This window comes from Antechinus flavipes, chromosome 6, assembly GCF_016432865.1.
Source record: "Antechinus flavipes isolate AdamAnt ecotype Samford, QLD, Australia chromosome 6, AdamAnt_v2, whole genome shotgun sequence".
Taxonomy (NCBI): Eukaryota; Metazoa; Chordata; class Mammalia; order Dasyuromorphia; family Dasyuridae; genus Antechinus; species Antechinus flavipes.
The window spans coordinates 77,011,616-77,028,617 of NC_067403.1; the positions used below are offsets into that span (position 1 = coordinate 77,011,616).

The 17,002-nt window shown below is 38.4% G+C and overlaps 1 protein-coding gene across 4 annotated transcripts in view; it reads left to right on the forward strand.

The window, feature by feature from the left end:
- The window catches only part of DCLK2 (doublecortin like kinase 2), a 202,192-nt gene that overhangs the window by 169,310 nt on the left and 15,880 nt on the right, over nucleotides 1-17,002 (forward strand). For all 4 annotated transcript variants that reach the window (XR_007948403.1, XR_007948404.1, XM_051966349.1 and 1 more), the window contains 4 exons: nucleotides 1,794-1,913; nucleotides 2,599-2,745; nucleotides 11,447-11,580; nucleotides 13,624-13,701. Coding sequence is in view for 2 of the 4 variants with exons in the window: in XM_051966349.1 (XP_051822309.1) it covers nucleotides 1,794-1,913; nucleotides 2,599-2,745; nucleotides 11,447-11,580; nucleotides 13,624-13,701 (479 nt within the window). In the remaining 2 variants the exon portion in view is untranslated. The remainder of the gene's footprint in view (nucleotides 1-1,793; nucleotides 1,914-2,598; nucleotides 2,746-11,446; nucleotides 11,581-13,623; nucleotides 13,702-17,002) is intronic.

The window sequence follows — 17,002 nt, forward strand, 5'->3', positions numbered from 1 at the left end:
CATCAGTTGTGTGAGAATTGTCTTTGGTTACTGAAAATTGGTAGGGGAGGAGGAAACTAAGGAATCTCCCATGACAGTCATTAGAAGTAAAATAAACTCTTTTGATTTGGAGAGATTGGCATGGTTTTACTGGAAAACCAGTGGGTTGGATGTCTTTCCCAACCCAACAATAGCTTCATTTTTACTTAAAATATTTCAAGTAATCAAATATGTTTAACTTTGCAGTTGTCATTTTGTTTTTGAGAAATTCAGCTGAATTTCATACACATAATTCTTCACAAGCCATGTTCTCAGTGACATGCTGGTAACTGTTTAACAACCAACCCTCTGGAAAAAATAATGTACATTATTAACATTTTCTTCATCATTTAAGTTTAGAAAAATTCAGAAAACAATAGATCAAGCCATGATTTATAGCATTTCGAGATTTCAAAGATATAAATGCTCACATTGCAAATTTGCCCTCTTGGATTGATTCTAGCACACTTGTGTGTTTTTATTATTTCATCAATAGAAATTCTCTGCAACAATGCAGATCTCAACAATATTCATGTAATTTATAGTCTTAACACTAAGAAGAGAGAATTAACAAGGTTTATGCAGCTATTAAGTGACAGAAGAGAACTCCATTCACTATTTCTTATTTGTTTAATTATTTGAGTATCCATGTTTCAGGACAATTTATATGATTAAAGATAACCAACATGTATATATTACTTCATGATATGCAATGTATGTGTGTGTGTGTATGTATGTGTATATATATAGTGTCATAGTACATAATGTGCATATGTTCATGCATATATACATTTATACATATTTATATATGTGCACGTGTTTATATTAATGTAAATTATATGTATAGATATACAGATATATAAATTGTGAAGAAGTTGTTATGATATTGTTTTTCTATAGTGGTGATATCACATGGGTCACATCAACCCTCATAAACAGTTCATTGTATTTTTTTTTTAAAGAGTCAAAATAGAGTTAAAATTAAGGTAATAGTCTTTATGGTATTATATGTTTACATATAAAAAGGGCAGTAATTGGAAATTGCCTATTTACTGCCATTCCTTATAATTCTTAGCTTCCTTGAAGCATTTCTTAGTGCTCTCTCCTCCCTCAAATTTAAATGTATATACTTCTCTATGTGTAGCGTCTATCCTCCCCCCACCCAGTAGAATATAATCTCTTTGAGCACAGCTGCTATTTTTTGTTCTTGTATTCCCAGCTCATCCCTTGCTCATAATTGTACCTTGCACATGATATGTAATGCTAATAAATTCCTTTTGAAATGGATTGGTTTAAATGCGAGAACAAACCAAAGATGTCATTCTCCTTGTTAAGATAAAGAGTCCATAACAAACCACAAATCCTTATGATTCTTAGAACTGTTCTCCAACCAACTAAGCTAAAATTCAGTATCCACAAAGGAAGGCTGTTTATAATGTCTGTTGTTTGGACTTTGTATTAGAAATACAAAGGATAAAATTAGATAACATTTATAAATATTTTGCAAACTTTAAAACATATATAAATATTGGCTATTATTACATGGAGGAGAGACTGCTACTTAAAAAAATTTCAATATTGTTTTATTTTTCCAAATATATGTAAAGATAGTTTCTATCATTCATTTTTGTAATGTTTTGTGCTCCAAAATTTTCTCCCTTCCTCTGTTACTTCCCCCTCCCTAAGACAGCAAATATGCTCAGTTCCTTTAAACCATATTTCCATATTTAAGACTGCTACCTTCTAAATCAGTTTCATTAATTCTCATTGCATAGGAACACCTGATTGAGAATGAAGTGTCAATACTGCGCAGAGTTAAACATCCAAATATAATCATGTTGATCGAGGAAATGGATACTGCTACTGAGCTTTTTCTGGTGATGGAATTAGTCAAGGTAAGAAGCCTTAGAAATTTTCTCTTTTTTTTTTTTTCAGTGCTGACTTCAGCATCAAGTAAAGGTTTTTTTTGCGTGTTTGTTTGTTTTATTTTATTAAAGCCCATTCAGAAAAGTACTTTACTGGCATGTAAATATTGTTTTCATTAGTTACAGGTTTAACCATATCATTCATCAGCTCAAAACTCATCTATGGCTCCCTCTTTCCTACAGGAGTTTTAAAAATAAAGATTTCTACAAACTGAAGCCTTCTGACCTACTTTGTCTAATTTAATATTATATTCTATTTTTCTGCAAAACTAGATTATTAACTCCCATCTTGAAAGCTATCTTTCACATCTTTTTTTTTTTAAATCTATAGACATTGTCTAGAAAATATTTATATCCCCTTAAAATCTTCTTCCTTCAAGGCTCTATTTAGGTACTCCCTCTCTAAAAACCTTCTGTAGTCACAGCCTTTCTTGTATTATGCTTGTCTTAGAATGGTAACTCCTGGAAGAACTATATCTTAAATATACCTAATTGGATGTAATGAATATGGTAGTTAATGAATATTTGTTGGATTGAATGCCCATGTTAATTCTGATTTTCCATGTAAATTTTGATAGAATATTTTGCTCCTATAGCTATTATGTATTATTCATACAAGTAATTCCATGTGGATATTTTGTGATATTTGCTTTAGGGTGGTGATCTCTTTGATGCAATTACTTCCTCAACCAAGTATACAGAGAGAGATGGGAGTGCGATGGTGTACAATCTGGCCAGTGCCTTGAAATATCTTCATGGTCTCAATATCGTGCATAGAGACATCAAGCCCGAGAACCTTTTGGTAAGTCAGCACTTTGTGCTTATGTTTTTCCTCTGAAATGATTAGGACTGCTATGTTAAAGGAGAAAACTACCCGTCTCTGCTAGTCATGGCATAGGGAGAACATATATAGTGAGCATCAATAGACTTGAAATAAAATCTGTTTCCTTAAGATATTGTTTGAATAGATTATTCAATATCAATAGATATTTGCCAGAAATTGGAACCTGTGCTCATTTACATTTTGATCATGAGATCAGAGTTAGATGAAAGCTGGAAGAGACCTTCAAAGTTATTGAATTTGAGCTCTTTATATAAGAGGACCCTAATAAGAATGAGAAGTTTGTTCAAGTTCTTATAGGTAGGAGTGTCAGGGCCAGGATTTAAAGTGAGAGTCTGCCCCAAGCTGCCCCCAGTATGGTTATTTGTCTTTTCTTTTCAAAGAGGTCCAATGCTATCTTGGAGTGCTATCTTGACTGACTTGTGAATCGGATTGAAGTGAGACAGAGCTGCACAAGGTTGTCAGCCTCCCTCAGAATGACTAGTGATGACCTAGGATGCCTGAGTAAGCTCTCCCTGCATAATATTGTGGGTTTGAGCATCTATTCCAACTATATTATTTTACAGATGAGGAAACTGAAGCCTTGAAAAGTGGAGCGGGTTGTCCAAGGTCATACAACTTATTAATGGCAGAGCTAGAAATATAACCTAGCTCTGCATACCAGCTCAGTGCCGTGTGCCCCAACTTTTTATGAAGGGATTTAAAGACAAGACATTCTCAGTGGCCCTTTGGTAGATTAAAGTATCACTTTTACCTCCCCCCAACTCAATAATATCATTTGATGGCTTCTTATTGTCTTCATTTTAAATGATGTGAGTTTTTCTTTTCTTCCTGTCTTTTCCCCTGAAGGAATTATATTTCATTACTATGTCTTCCCATTAGGGAAATAAATATCTCCTGCCCTGTAATGTGATATGTATCATAGACTCTGTTTTATGAACTCTAAGATAGAACTGAAGACAGAATTGTAATCCCTATCTCCCCGGCAGAGGTGGGATACTGTCTTCACAATTCAAAACAGGTGTCCTTGTAGCATTTATCAGGACATGACCGTTTCTGGCACAGATTTCTGTATCAGTTACCACAAGATTGTTATTCTGCAAGAGAAGCAGAGAAATTATACAAAAATTATTATGTATATTTTAATTAACCAACATCTCCCCACATGAAATCATCAGACTGGTCTAAAACCAAAAACCAAGCATTCTCCTTCACATCTTCAGCCTGTGTCCAGTTGAATTCAGTTCCACAAAACATTTAATGAGCAGTTATTATGTGTAAGAAAGGCATTGTACTAAGCAGTAAGAGTCCAAAGACAAAATAATATTGTGTCTGTTTTCAAACAACAAATATTTTGCTGGAGGATATAACATGTACACAGATAAATTAATATATAGTATAAATATATAGTATATGAGAAATGGTTTTTAGGAGGCATTAGTTATTTCACAGATACCACAGATTGAAAAACAAAAGATATATTTTCAGGGCTCCAAAAGAGAGTCATCAGTCTAACATTGATGTGTTTTAATTGTAAGATTGGTTCAGACATGGTTGGATTGTGGCAATAGTGGAGGAAATGGCGAATTTCCCATATATCAGTGAATCCCTTTGTCCTTGTGCTCTGATGCATGCATGTCAGTTTCTCCCTTACAGTTTCTTATTATGACAGTGTCTGTCTTGTTCATCCAGCATTTTCTTTCTCATAGACACGTATGGATTTTTAACCATGTTAAAAAACATTAAAATCACAGGGTTGAAATTTTTCCACATGAAATATCATTTGCTTAAACTGTTCCACTTGTTTGCCTTTGGTATGAAACACAGGCCAACAAATTAATGCTACCTGAAAGGATAGGAATGAACATATAATGAAAGGTGTCATTCTGTGATGGGCTAATAATAATAGCTTGATATTTATATGGCACATAAAGGTTTACAAAGTGTTTTACATACATTATTTCATGTAATAATCACAGGTGTCAGGATGCCCTAGAATTAGGTTGATAAGACAGTTTAGGATTTCCAGAAGAGACTTAGGTGTCAATAATGTCCTTTTAGCAAAGAAAGCTTAAATACATCATGTTGCAGATGCAAGATTACTCCCTGTCATTGGAACCAGACTCAGGTGGGAAAGGATCTTGCAATATTGAGAATAAATGCAAATAGTGACTGTAAGTTTCTTCCTGTTTCTAAAAAGTAATTCCTTTCTTTGCGACGAGATCATTCAGCCATCTGATTTGCATCCTTTCCCCCAGTAGCCCAGCTGTAATTTATCAACTCTGCCTGGAAAGATAGATGGGCAGTCATGCCAGGGAGCACGGGGCTTGCCATTAATGTCGTGAGTTACAGTACAGCAGTGCCCTGTTGGAGTTTACTGGGGCAGACCAGTGATAAATTCAGCCTTTCTGAAAGATCCTGGGATTGAGGAGGGAAGAAGGCTCCGTGCATTCGTAGGACCATCTAAATCATGCTGCAGGACTGTACTAGGACAATAAAGCCATGCTTCTTTTGCGTGTAGAAGCTGGTAGTTAAATATCCTTTTTTGAATCACACCGATACAGTGAGCAGAAAGAACTGTCCAACATCTGCAATTCATAATGTAGCAGGGGAGGGGGTGGGCTCTTGACACTGAGGCTCAGACCCACACCTAGCAATTTTGGCACTTGGGGCAATTTAGTTTGGGTAGGGACTTCAGTCAATATTGAGGAGCCCCTATTGTTTACGTGGAGCGTGATTACTATAGAGTAGGAAGCTTTTTATGAAACTAATTATTGCTAACTAAGTACTAAGCTCAGTCGTTGTCTATAGAGTGTAAGGAATTCAGATGTTGGAAGGGCTTGCTAAACCTTGATGCTCTGGTATAAAGCCCCTGGTTATACTTCTTCCTAGGTTTTCCACAAAGTTAGTATTCCATAGGCTAACAGGATAAAACCTGAGGGCTTTGTTTACTTCTGCTCAATGACAAACTGAGATAACTGTAGTGATGTTATTTAAATGACCAGTAGTAAATAGTAATTTAATATATGGGGTTTGCTTTTTTGAGGGGGGGTGGGGGGGATGTCATCATACTTTTCACCCAGTTTAGGAAGTGATTAATTTTAGAATTAATCTAGCCCCTTTGTATTCAGATAAGCAGACTGAGAGAAGTCAGGTGACTTTGCTAAATTTATCTAGATAATAAAGTAGCAATTGTATTTGAACCTCTGACTCTTTTGCCTCCTAAGAATATTTCAAAAATATTTTTTATTAGGGCAGCTAAGTGGTGCAGTGGGTAGAACCCTCAGCCCTGAAGTCAGGAGGACCTGAGTCCAAATCTGACCTCAGACACTTAACACTTCCTAGCTGTGTGACCCTGGGCGAGTTACTTAACCCCAATTGTCTCAGAAAAAACAATACAATAAAAATATTTTTTGTTTCTGGTAAATATTTAATATTTGCTTTGTGTGTTAGTTGTATATCCGTGGTGTTAGATAGGGGAGAGTATGTTTTTTTACACATCTGCCTCATAGGACATTGTCCATTCAGGTCTGAGCCAGCCATGCCATTTAGCTGGTGTATCTGATTCTGAATAATACAGGTGTGTATTTGAGGAGGGGGGAAGGAAATTGGTGGGGGGGGGGAGAGATCTCTAAGCAGAGTCCTAAAGCTGGCCCCAGGCATGTCTAAGTTGAAATTCCTCAAGCAAACATTGCCTTTCTGAAAATGTGTGTAATAAGTATTTGTTTTAGCCTCATGAGTCAGCCAGTTGGCAAATGATACTAATAATGTACTCACTGATGCAAATTACTCAGGGGAAATTTGTTCCTAAACTGTGGGTTATGATAAATACACTATAAATTACAGTTGTAATTCTACATGTAATATTTTCTCTTTAATATTTACATTAAACATTATGAATGAAAATCCATCCTTTGGAAGTTTGTAGGATGAATGCAAATCTGGTTCCTATTACTTTATGTAAAATATTGATTGCCTTTAAATATGATCCTGTTCAGTTCGGGGCAGATTCAGGATATTGAATACTATTGAAGAAAAAAAAACCTTTCATTACTTTTTGATCATTTTAAGGCATAAAAATGTAGTTTCTTTGTGGATAGGTAAATGATAGGCACATGTCTAACACAGAAGGAGAAATAGGACAAAAACATCATTATAACATAATTTATGATTATTAAATTAATAATCCAGGAAAGTCTTGTGATTGTGAAGTGAGATAGAAGACATGATAGGTAAAATAATTTTAATATCAAATCTTTGAGAAATAGACCATGGAAGAGAAAAACTGAACAACTTGGTGAAGATGATTGTGTTAGCAGTCACATGGTACTCAAATTCTAGCCCTAGAGTCAAAAAGATGAGTTCAAATCCAGCCTGACACTCATTAGCTTTGTAGTCCTAGGCAGTTCTCTTAATTTCCATCTGCCTTGTTTTTGTGTGTGTGAGAGCGAGCAAGCACAGATGTAAGTACGTGTGTGTATATTTACAAACAGTAATTGAATACAAAGCAATTTAGAGAGCCAGCACTGACTGGTGGGTGAATCAAGAAAGATTTTTTTTGTGTGTGTAGAAGATACAAGCTGAATCTTAAAGGAAGGGTCATTCAGCTAAGTATGAAATGGAGAGAGTGCAGGTCTAGAGTCAAAAAATTTCATTTTCTGGAGCTCAAATTCAGCTTCAGACATTTACTAGCTGTGTGACTAGGCAAGTCACTTAACCTTGTCTGTCTCAGTTTCCTCATCTATAAAATGAGTTGGAAAATGGCAAATCACTCCAATATCTCTGCCAAGAAAATCCCAAATGGGGACATGAAGAGTTGAACATGACTGAAAAATGACTGAACAACAACAGCTCTGTCAGGAAAACCCCAAACGAGGTTATGACCGAACAAAGAGAGGGTCCATTTTAGGTCAGTATAAGGGCACAAAGATGGCATGTGGTCTGTCATGAAAGTAGAACAGAGACAAAACTAAACTGTTTGGATTGCAGAATGTGATAAAGGAAGCCGAGTCTCCAGGACCACCTCCCTCCTTACAATCGTTGTTTTTATCAAAGGTGGTGTGTGTGTGTGTGTTTAATCTTGTGACTTCTTTTAAAAAGGAATAATGCATGTGTTCTTTTTATTAGCCACAAAAATTCAAGTTTACTTGCTCTTTGAACCTAATTCCATTGCTGAGGGCAGGTTTATAAAAACAAGTAAGCAAGCAGCTGAAATTTGTGACCATTCTTTCTTGGGTCTGACCGTTCCCTTTCCCACCTTTCCTTCTTCTAGTCAATATTCCTTTTATCCTCCTTGAATGATAGGATTTCTCATGATGATGATGATGATGGTGGTGATAATGAATGCTAATAACCCACTGTACTCATTTGATTCTCTTAACAACCCTATGAGGTAGTTGGGGAAGGGAGAAAAGAGAAGGGAATAAGCATTTTTATAGCTCTATCTGCCCGGGACTGGATTAAATATTTTACAAATATCTTCTCATTTGATTCTGACAACTATTATTCCCATTTTATAGTTGAGGAAATTGAGGCAAAAAAAAAAAAAGTTAATTGACTTACCCACAGTCACACAACAACTTCCTGACTCCAGCCCCTGTACACTATCCACTGTGCAGGTCTATCCCATTTTATAGTTGCAGAAACTAATACTTAGATTAAGGGCTTTGTCACAAGTTACTTAACTGGTAAGTAGCTGAGGTGTGGGATTCAAATCCAGTAGCCCCTAGCTGGCAGAGGCACTCCCAGAGATGCCTGATAAGAAGGAGCCAGCATGAGGGACAGGGGGGGTTGGAAATACGTTGAGGCTTCTGCGCTGATCAGCCATGGGGATTGGGCCCCCTGACTGCTGCCCTCCCCCTTCCTAAAAAAAATAAAATGGTTAGACTGGGTAGCCTCGATCCTATTCCAGCTTTGTCTATGATCCTTTGATGTTGTCTCTTCCTTGAATTAGAAACAACTTTGAAAGTATTAGGAGAATTCCCTTTAAAAGTTTATTTTGTTTTATTTTGGGTGGCAATTGAGATTAAGTGCTTGCTTAGGGTCACATAGCTAGTAAGTATCCAAGGCCAGATTTAAACTGGATCTTCTTGACTCTAAGTCTGGGTGCTCTATCCACTGTACCATCTAACTGCTCCATAGTAATAATAGCTTGGATTAGAAAGTAAAAAATAAAGACATGATTTTTCCCTCATCCAAATATGTGATCTACTTGAAAACCACACCCAGATTTAAGAAGCTGTGTCATAGATTCTCTACTTTAAATATTTTTGTACACCTCTCTCCCTTCCCAAGTAGATGCTTGTGGTCAGAAATCAGCTATTCTTTTCAAGTCAGTTAATATTAGTTAGGCATCTATTGTGTGAAGGCTTGCTGAGTCCTTTGAAGGGCTATTTATTTATCATTGATGTCCACCCTATTTACCCAGCTCTCACCTGGGGCATCAAGAAACTGTAGGGTATAGAGGTCACATCCTGATCAACAAGTGGACTAAACTAGGTGGAGGGTCCCCGGCCAGCTTCACACCAATGGATGAATTAGAGAAGTGTCTGCAGCAAGCATGTGAAGACTCCCCTGAGAGAATGGGTGAATGAGAACAGTCTGTTCCTACAGCCACGAAGGCGGTTGAAGTAGGTACTGGGGAGCTCTTAGAGCTTAGTCAGATAATGAAGACGTTAAGGTCGTCCATTATGTCCCAGGCCATCCCCATCATCTTGACTTTGGTCCTTCCACTGGACTTTGATGACCCTGGAAGAGAGAGCGAGGCTGATGACTTTGCACCATTCTACCTCAATGAAATCCAATTCGTGAGCAAGTCAAGACATCACCTGTGAAAGGAACAACCACCACAACATTGCTGGGATCTGGATGTACAAAGGGGACAGGTGCTACCCTCCATAGACATAGGATTCTGGGCCTTGGAGTTGGAAGATAATCTAATTGAACCTCCCATTTTATAAATGAGGAATTGCAAATTAGGGAAGAGAAGCAACGCACCTAAGGCGACACACTAAAAAGCAGGAAAACTGCTGCCTTGTGATACCAACCCCTTTTCTGGTGTGCCCTACTGTCCCTCACTCTAATTGGAGAAAATGTGGCATGTCTTATTCTTCTCCATATACCTCATACTGGGCAAGGAGCTTCATGATGATCAGTATGTGGTATATATTTGTCAAATGAGTGGTGGGAATGTATATGACTTACTCAGGGGGATATACAGCTCAGCCTTGAACCTATATTGGTTAAATTTTGATAAAAATGCATTATTTTATTAATTATGATTAATTACTACTAATAAAACTCTGAGGCACTTTTCTTTTATCATTTCCCTTCTTTTGCCAATTCCCTAACCTTTTCTCTTACAGCATCTGTACATTTTCTGCTGCTGCTATCCTTATACTGGGGAGTCCCAAGTAGGGACCTGAGCTTGAGTCAAAATCACATGCCATCCCCTTACTATCATATTCTTACATTGAGCCTCCTTGATCTTTAGGGTCAAACTTTCTGTGTTTCCCTGGATGTTAGACATCTAATCTGATATTTTATTTGCTAAGGGAAGGGTATCTGTTTTGAGGAGGACTAATTGGACTCATTTTTCTACCTCCTTCTACCTACCTTTTTACCAAACCTTTGAGAATTCAAATGGAATATGAAGGACAGAAGCATGGCAGGTCATTGGGGAAGCAATTTCTGAGAGATTCATGGCACTCCATTAGGCAGATATTAATACCATACATTTATGTAGTTTAATAATTACAAAGTACTTTGTATCATTTGGTCCTCCCTTTAACTAGAAGATAATGTGTAAAATAGGATTCTTATTTCACAGATAAGGAAAATAAGACCTAAGGTGGTAGGGCAAATTTGCCAAGTAAGCTCTGCCTCCTGTTGGGGCTTCTTTTTGGGGAGAGTGTTAGTGAAATGGCTCAACAAACTTAGAAAACCATCTCCCTCCTCCCCTTAAGACATTATAGTAATCTAGTATTTTAGATTTAAAATCTGAAAACCTGAGATTGAAACCCAGTTTTGCTATTGACTCTTTACTTCTCTGGGCTTTTCTTTTCAGAGGTAAAATGGGGGGATGGGAGCTTGATTTGACCCTGGGGATGTCTCTTTTAACTCTAAATCCTATTATAATCATTCATTATCCTAAAGACAAAACTGAAGAACATGAAAATAGTGGTACTTGTCTCTCCAGAAAAAGGAATTTAGGCAAATTTCTCCTGATTTGTTTATATAAAGAAAATCACGTATTTTCTTTTTTTTTAATATTTTATTTTATTTTATTTAATAATAACTTTATATTGATAGAACCCATGCCAGGGTAATTTTTTTTATAACATTATCCCTTGCACTCGTTCCTGTTCCAGTTTTTCCCCTCCCTCCCTCCCTCCCCTCCCCTAGATGGCAAGCAGTCCTATATATGTTGGATATGTTGCAGTATATCCTAGATACAATATATGTTTGCAGAACCGAACAGTTCTCTTGTTGCACAGGGAGAATTGGATTCAGAAGGTATAAATAACCCGGGAAGAAAAACAAAAATGCAAACAGTTTACATTCGAAAAACCACGTATTTTCTTTCCACTTCTCTCTCCCTCCTTTTCCTGAACAGTTATGGAGAGACCATCTTCTCCTAATTATGGATTTCTCTTGCTCACAGGTGTGTGAATATCCAGATGGAACCAAATCTTTGAAACTGGGCGATTTTGGGCTGGCCACTGTGGTTGAAGGGCCTTTATATACTGTCTGCGGCACACCTACTTATGTGGCTCCAGAAATCATTGCTGAGACTGGGTAAGAATCCTCTGGGTTAGGGTCATTGTTGGAGCCTTGCACAAAAGGATGCTAACTCTTGCATGCTGCCTTGCTGCTCACCGCATCTCCACTTCTGGCATGGAAGTCACTCCATCACACCAGGAAATTTATGGAAGAATGCCCTTTTCCCCATGGACCCTCTTTGGATCCTGGAGTTCTGGTTGTGATTGTATTTCAGACCTTGTATGGTACTGAGCAATTTCTTCCTTTTTCCCCCTTATTCCTTTTAATCATTTCACCTTTAAAATGAGGTATTATAATGCATATATTAAAATAAGCATCCAGTTTTGGGTTTGGGAAGGATCAGATTATCAAAAAAGAACAAATAAAAAGAGAAACAAATTAACGCTACTTCTTTCTCTGTGTGTAATTTTAAGATGAAAATATATATAATGGGTACAGAAATAAAAAATATATATAAATAAAATATTTTTATATATAAATATAAATAAATATATAAATTTTATATATTATATAATAAATAAATATGAATAAAAACATAAGTTAAAGGCAGTTTCAGTAAGATTAACTGCAGTGAACAGTCTTTTGTTGAGAGAAAAAAAAGGATTTAGCACAATTCTTCCTCTCAGGAGAGAGGATGTACTGGGGGGGGAGGAGGAGGCCAGAGTCTAGATGAAGAATAGAGCTTACCCAGCCAGACTTGCCTGCCTTGTCATCTCATTCTGCTTAACTTTGTTCTTTTTATTGACAGAAAGAAGTGTTCAGTGTAGGGGGAGGTGTGAGTATATTAGGGTAGGATGGTGATTTTTTTTTTTTAAGGAAGGGTACCAGTAAGAACAACAACAACAAAATGAATCTCTTTGGGGAACAGACTTCACCTTAAGAGAGGTTCAAGTTTCTACCAACTGGAAAAGTTTTGAGTGTCAGCCCATCGCTGCCCTTGTCTGTCATCAGAGGAAAAGAGGCTAAGTTTGGAGAACCTCGTCAGCAGATGCTTGACCTCCCAGTGGTTGATGTTCTGTTTTTGTTTTTGTCTAAGGAGCTCCTGAAAGATGGTTAACTTAGGCTTAAAAGCCTTGTGGTTTTTATCACGGGAGAAGGAGCTACTCCAGTGAAACTGCAGGCTTTTGACACTCAGGTTACATGTATGTCATTACATGTAATGTAGATGTATGTGTATAAAGTTGTATACGTGGGAGGAGAGAGACAGGTGGATACCCAGGCTTCCCTGGGTGTGGGAGGTGGCCAGCATCCTGGGTAAATGGTGGACGTTCTACAACCACCCCTTGCCCTTTCCTCACACAGGGCAAGAAGGGAGAAAAAAAATGGTGGCCGAACAAGGGGGCTGAAGGAGGGCTTGCTGCCTCAGCTCATCCGTGTGATTGCTCAGTCACCTGTAGCGGGGTGGTTGGGCTCTGGGTAGGCTGCAGGACATCCTCTGTGGTTCTTCTTCACTCTCGAAGGCTCCTCCAGCCCCCATACAAGCACACCCTATTCTTCCTTATCAAAAGTGAATGAAAGCAGGACCTCCTTGGACATCGGTGCTGTCCAGTTCAACAAGCATTTATTAAGCACTGATGAGACACGGGTCTGGGCTGTGGAGAGCCACAGATAAAAGGGGATATGGTTTCTGCCTTCAAAAAGCATATGCTCTATTCACACTGAGCTTTGTGTTGCAAAGGACCATTTTTTTTTTCTTGGATTCTCCTATGAATCATTAAGAATTTTGAAGCTTTAGTCCGAAGGTCCAAGGCCATTCCTTTCAGTAGCACCGTTCTCTACACAAAAACAAAGCTTCAGGGAATATGCAGCTGTGTTTCTGCAAGAGTGAGGGGAGATGCAGGCTCGTGACCTTGGTTGTCATGGACCTCTCAGGTATCACTGGGAGACTTGGGTTTGTAGACTTGGGCGTTCTCCTCTGAGGGGCCAGCGTGGAGCGCGCTTCGTGACATGAGTCGATTTGCACATGGGGGGTTCTCTCAACACCAGAACCAGTGCTAGAATGCTAAGCTCCGAGTCTGACTTGATTCCACTTCCCCCCTCCCCACTTGTGTTTTCTAGCTATGGCCTGAAGGTGGACATCTGGGCAGCGGGTGTGATCACATACATCCTCCTCTGTGGATTCCCACCATTCCGCAGGTCAGTCTCTGGGTCCCGTGTCCTGGAGCCAAGGCTGGGGACCAAAGATGCCTGGAGAGGGAGAGAGGCAAACATCAAGTGGCTCGTTTTCCTTCTTCACTCAAAGTGGGAAGTAGACTGCTGGCTTCTTCCAGGGGGATTTTTTTTTTTTTAAAATCTTCCTTCAATCTTACCAAAGAAATCTTTTTTTTTTTCTTTCAATTTTCAATTTTGTTGTTTGGTTGTTTTTCAATCCTGTCTAACTCTTCATGACCCCATTAGAGATTTTCTTGGCAAAAATCCTGAGGTGGCTTTGCCTTTTCCTTCTCCACCTTTTTTGACAGATGAGGAACCTGAGGCAGACTGAGAGAAGTGACTTGCTTAGGGCGCACAGCTAGTATGTGTCTGAGGTTAGATTTGAACTCGGAAAAATGAGTCTTCTAGTTCATCACTCTGTACTCCTTACAGAGTAAGGCTCTCCTTAAAACTTTACAAAGCTGTCCCTATAAGCTCTGTCAGTTCTTTGTGTAAATATGTAACCTAACTGCCTATTATCACCAGCAGCAATCAGCATTTATTAAGCACCTAGGTTCCAGGGGTAATGAGAGTTTGTGGAATAGAGAGGACATACAGAGTATGTAAGGTGGGTTTGGGTCAGACTCAGGATGCTCTGCGGATCACACAGGGTGGGACCTGAGGGATTTCTCTCCCCACATCACAGACAAGGACAGATCAGGCTTGGAGATTTGACAAGATTTACTCAGCCCAGCTCACCTGATTCCCACTCTGTCATGCATTTGTGTGTGTGTGTGAGTGTGTGTGTGTGAAGAGGGGGTGTGAAAGGGGAGGAAAAGAAGAAGGTCCTAAGCATTTATGTAACACCTACTGTGTACAAAACATTTTTTTTAAATAGCATGTCTAATAGTAATAGTGGCTATTTGCTTTTATTATTATTTTTTTTAATTAAAAAGAGAACTCACTGTTTAGGCTGTGTGGGCTTTCAAACCACAGAGATGCCCTTCTGGGTTAATCTGATTTGTAATATTTGGGCAAGCTCATTAAAAATCAGAGGCAGAGTTGTTTTGTGTTGGTCATTGTATTCATCATTTATGACCTATGTGACCCTGGGCCAACAATTTCCTTTCTCTGGGATTCATTTTCCTCTTCTGTAAAAGTTAGGTTGAAGTAGGTGACCCCTGAGGTCACTTTTGGTGCTAAATTAAGATCCCAGGATCCATTTTACAAACGAATGTGTCCACAACTCCCTCTAGTGTTTCCAAATATCAAGTGCAGTTCCTGCACATTTTTTTTTTTTAAGCAAAAAAAAATATATATTTTTTTTCTTTTATTCTTTTAACAATTTTCAGTTCTCCTTCAGTCTTCAGAGACGGGATCTGTGGTTTGTTGTTCCAGTCAGATAAACTGCATGAGGCTGCTTTGACCCTAGAGGGTCTTTGTGGATGTCACTGTTAGCCAGCATCTTAGGTAACCCCACATCTTGTCTGTCCCGAACAGACACACGTTTCCTTCTCACAGACACATTTACCTCTTGACATAATGCCTGTGTTGCAAGTCAGAAAAAAATTTGAATCAATCATTCTAATCTTGGCATTTGTGGAGATGTCCAGTTCCTTCTTTGACCTCAGACTAAGGAAAGGGGGCTGAAGTGAGAGCTGATGTGTAAGGATGTTTGCTCTTCTGGGCAAATTGTATGGATGAAGATGTTGTATCAAATAATAGAAAAATAATTCATAACAATATTGTATATTTGCAAAGCATCCTTTCTTTACAAGAATATTATGAAATTCATTGTCTCAGTAATCCCGGTTTGGAGATGATAGAAATTCACTCAGTGAGGTTAAGGACCTTGTAGGGGCTAACACAGTAGCCTGAGGGGTCACGCTGGGACCTGAACCCCCGGTGTTTGAAGCTCAAAAGCTGTGTCCTCTGCACAAAAGTAAAGTGGATGAGCGCTTTCAAAGTAAGCATTTCACAGCTCCTGTGCCGGTCACACAGCCAGTTTAGGTTTAGGACATGCCTTATGTCCGTAACCCAGAGGTTGTAGTTTCTACTTTTATATCTTTTGTCTGTAATTCTGAGAGCCTCTCAATTTTACATTCCCATTCTTCAGTGGAGGGTTTTTTCAGCTCTTTTGTTTCCCACAAGCATTGTACCCTTCCAGCTTCATTACTAGCCCATCAGAAGCCAGCAGAAGTAAGTATAGCTCCCTCCCCAAAGCTGCTGTTTCTTGGGGACTCAGAATTTTGACCTTTTAGATCTGGCTTCAGGCTCTAATGTTGTGAAACAGAGATCATCCCACCCAGCCTTTCCTCATTAAACTTGTCCAGCTGTATCTAAGTTAGCTTGGTCGTTTTTTGTTCTAGAACTCCACAAATACAATGTGCTTTTGTAAAAACAATTTTGATAATTTTTCATTTTGTCAAAAAAAATTGCCTAAATCTTTGTCTCTTAACAGCATTCTGGCCCTCATTAGCCTAGTGCTAGAGGCTAAGCTTGCTTTTCTTCTTGCCAGCCCTTGTACCTTTGAAGGGCTCTCTCCGCGTAGGCCCTTCCCTAAAAGGATAACACTCAGTAAGGTGTTCTTTTAGAAGCTCCTAGAATATAGGGATTGCTTCTTTTTAGCTTGGGCATTTCCAGTGTCCAGCTATGTAAGAGGTACATAATGTACTTGGGCATTTTGTCCAGTGGTAAACCTGGGGTTTGGGGTGACCGGGGGCAGGGGAACAGTGTATAAGGGGGAGGGAAAGCGGAGAATCTTGCAAAGCTCTGGCCAGACACTTTTGGATACCGCCCCTGCGGTGATTTATTTAGCTGGACTGTGCATATTCCTTACAAAGGCTTTGTTTTTCTTTTTCTAGTGGGTAAAGGGGGAGGGTAAGGAAGCATAAGGCAGCGGAAAAAAATGGACTAGTGGGTCATTGAGGCATCTTTTATAAAAATATGAAGAATATAGAAGGAATATTTGATACCTTCCTGAAATGTTTCTTTTACTCCTATAATAATACTCCTATAATTGAGAGCAACTAGTGGGTAAATACTGAATATATATGAGAAAAAAGTTAATTGTGTATTTGAAAGAAACTGAATTAAAAGTGAAGTTAGAGTTCCAATTGTTCAGTGATGAAGAGAGCCATCTATCTACACCCAAGAGAGGACTGTGGGAATTGAGTGTGGATCACAACTAAGTATTTTCACTCTTTTTGTTGCTATTTGCTTGCATTTTATTTTGCTTTTCTTTTTTTCTTGTGCGGCACAATAATTGTATAAATATGTATGCATATATTTAACATATATTTCTACC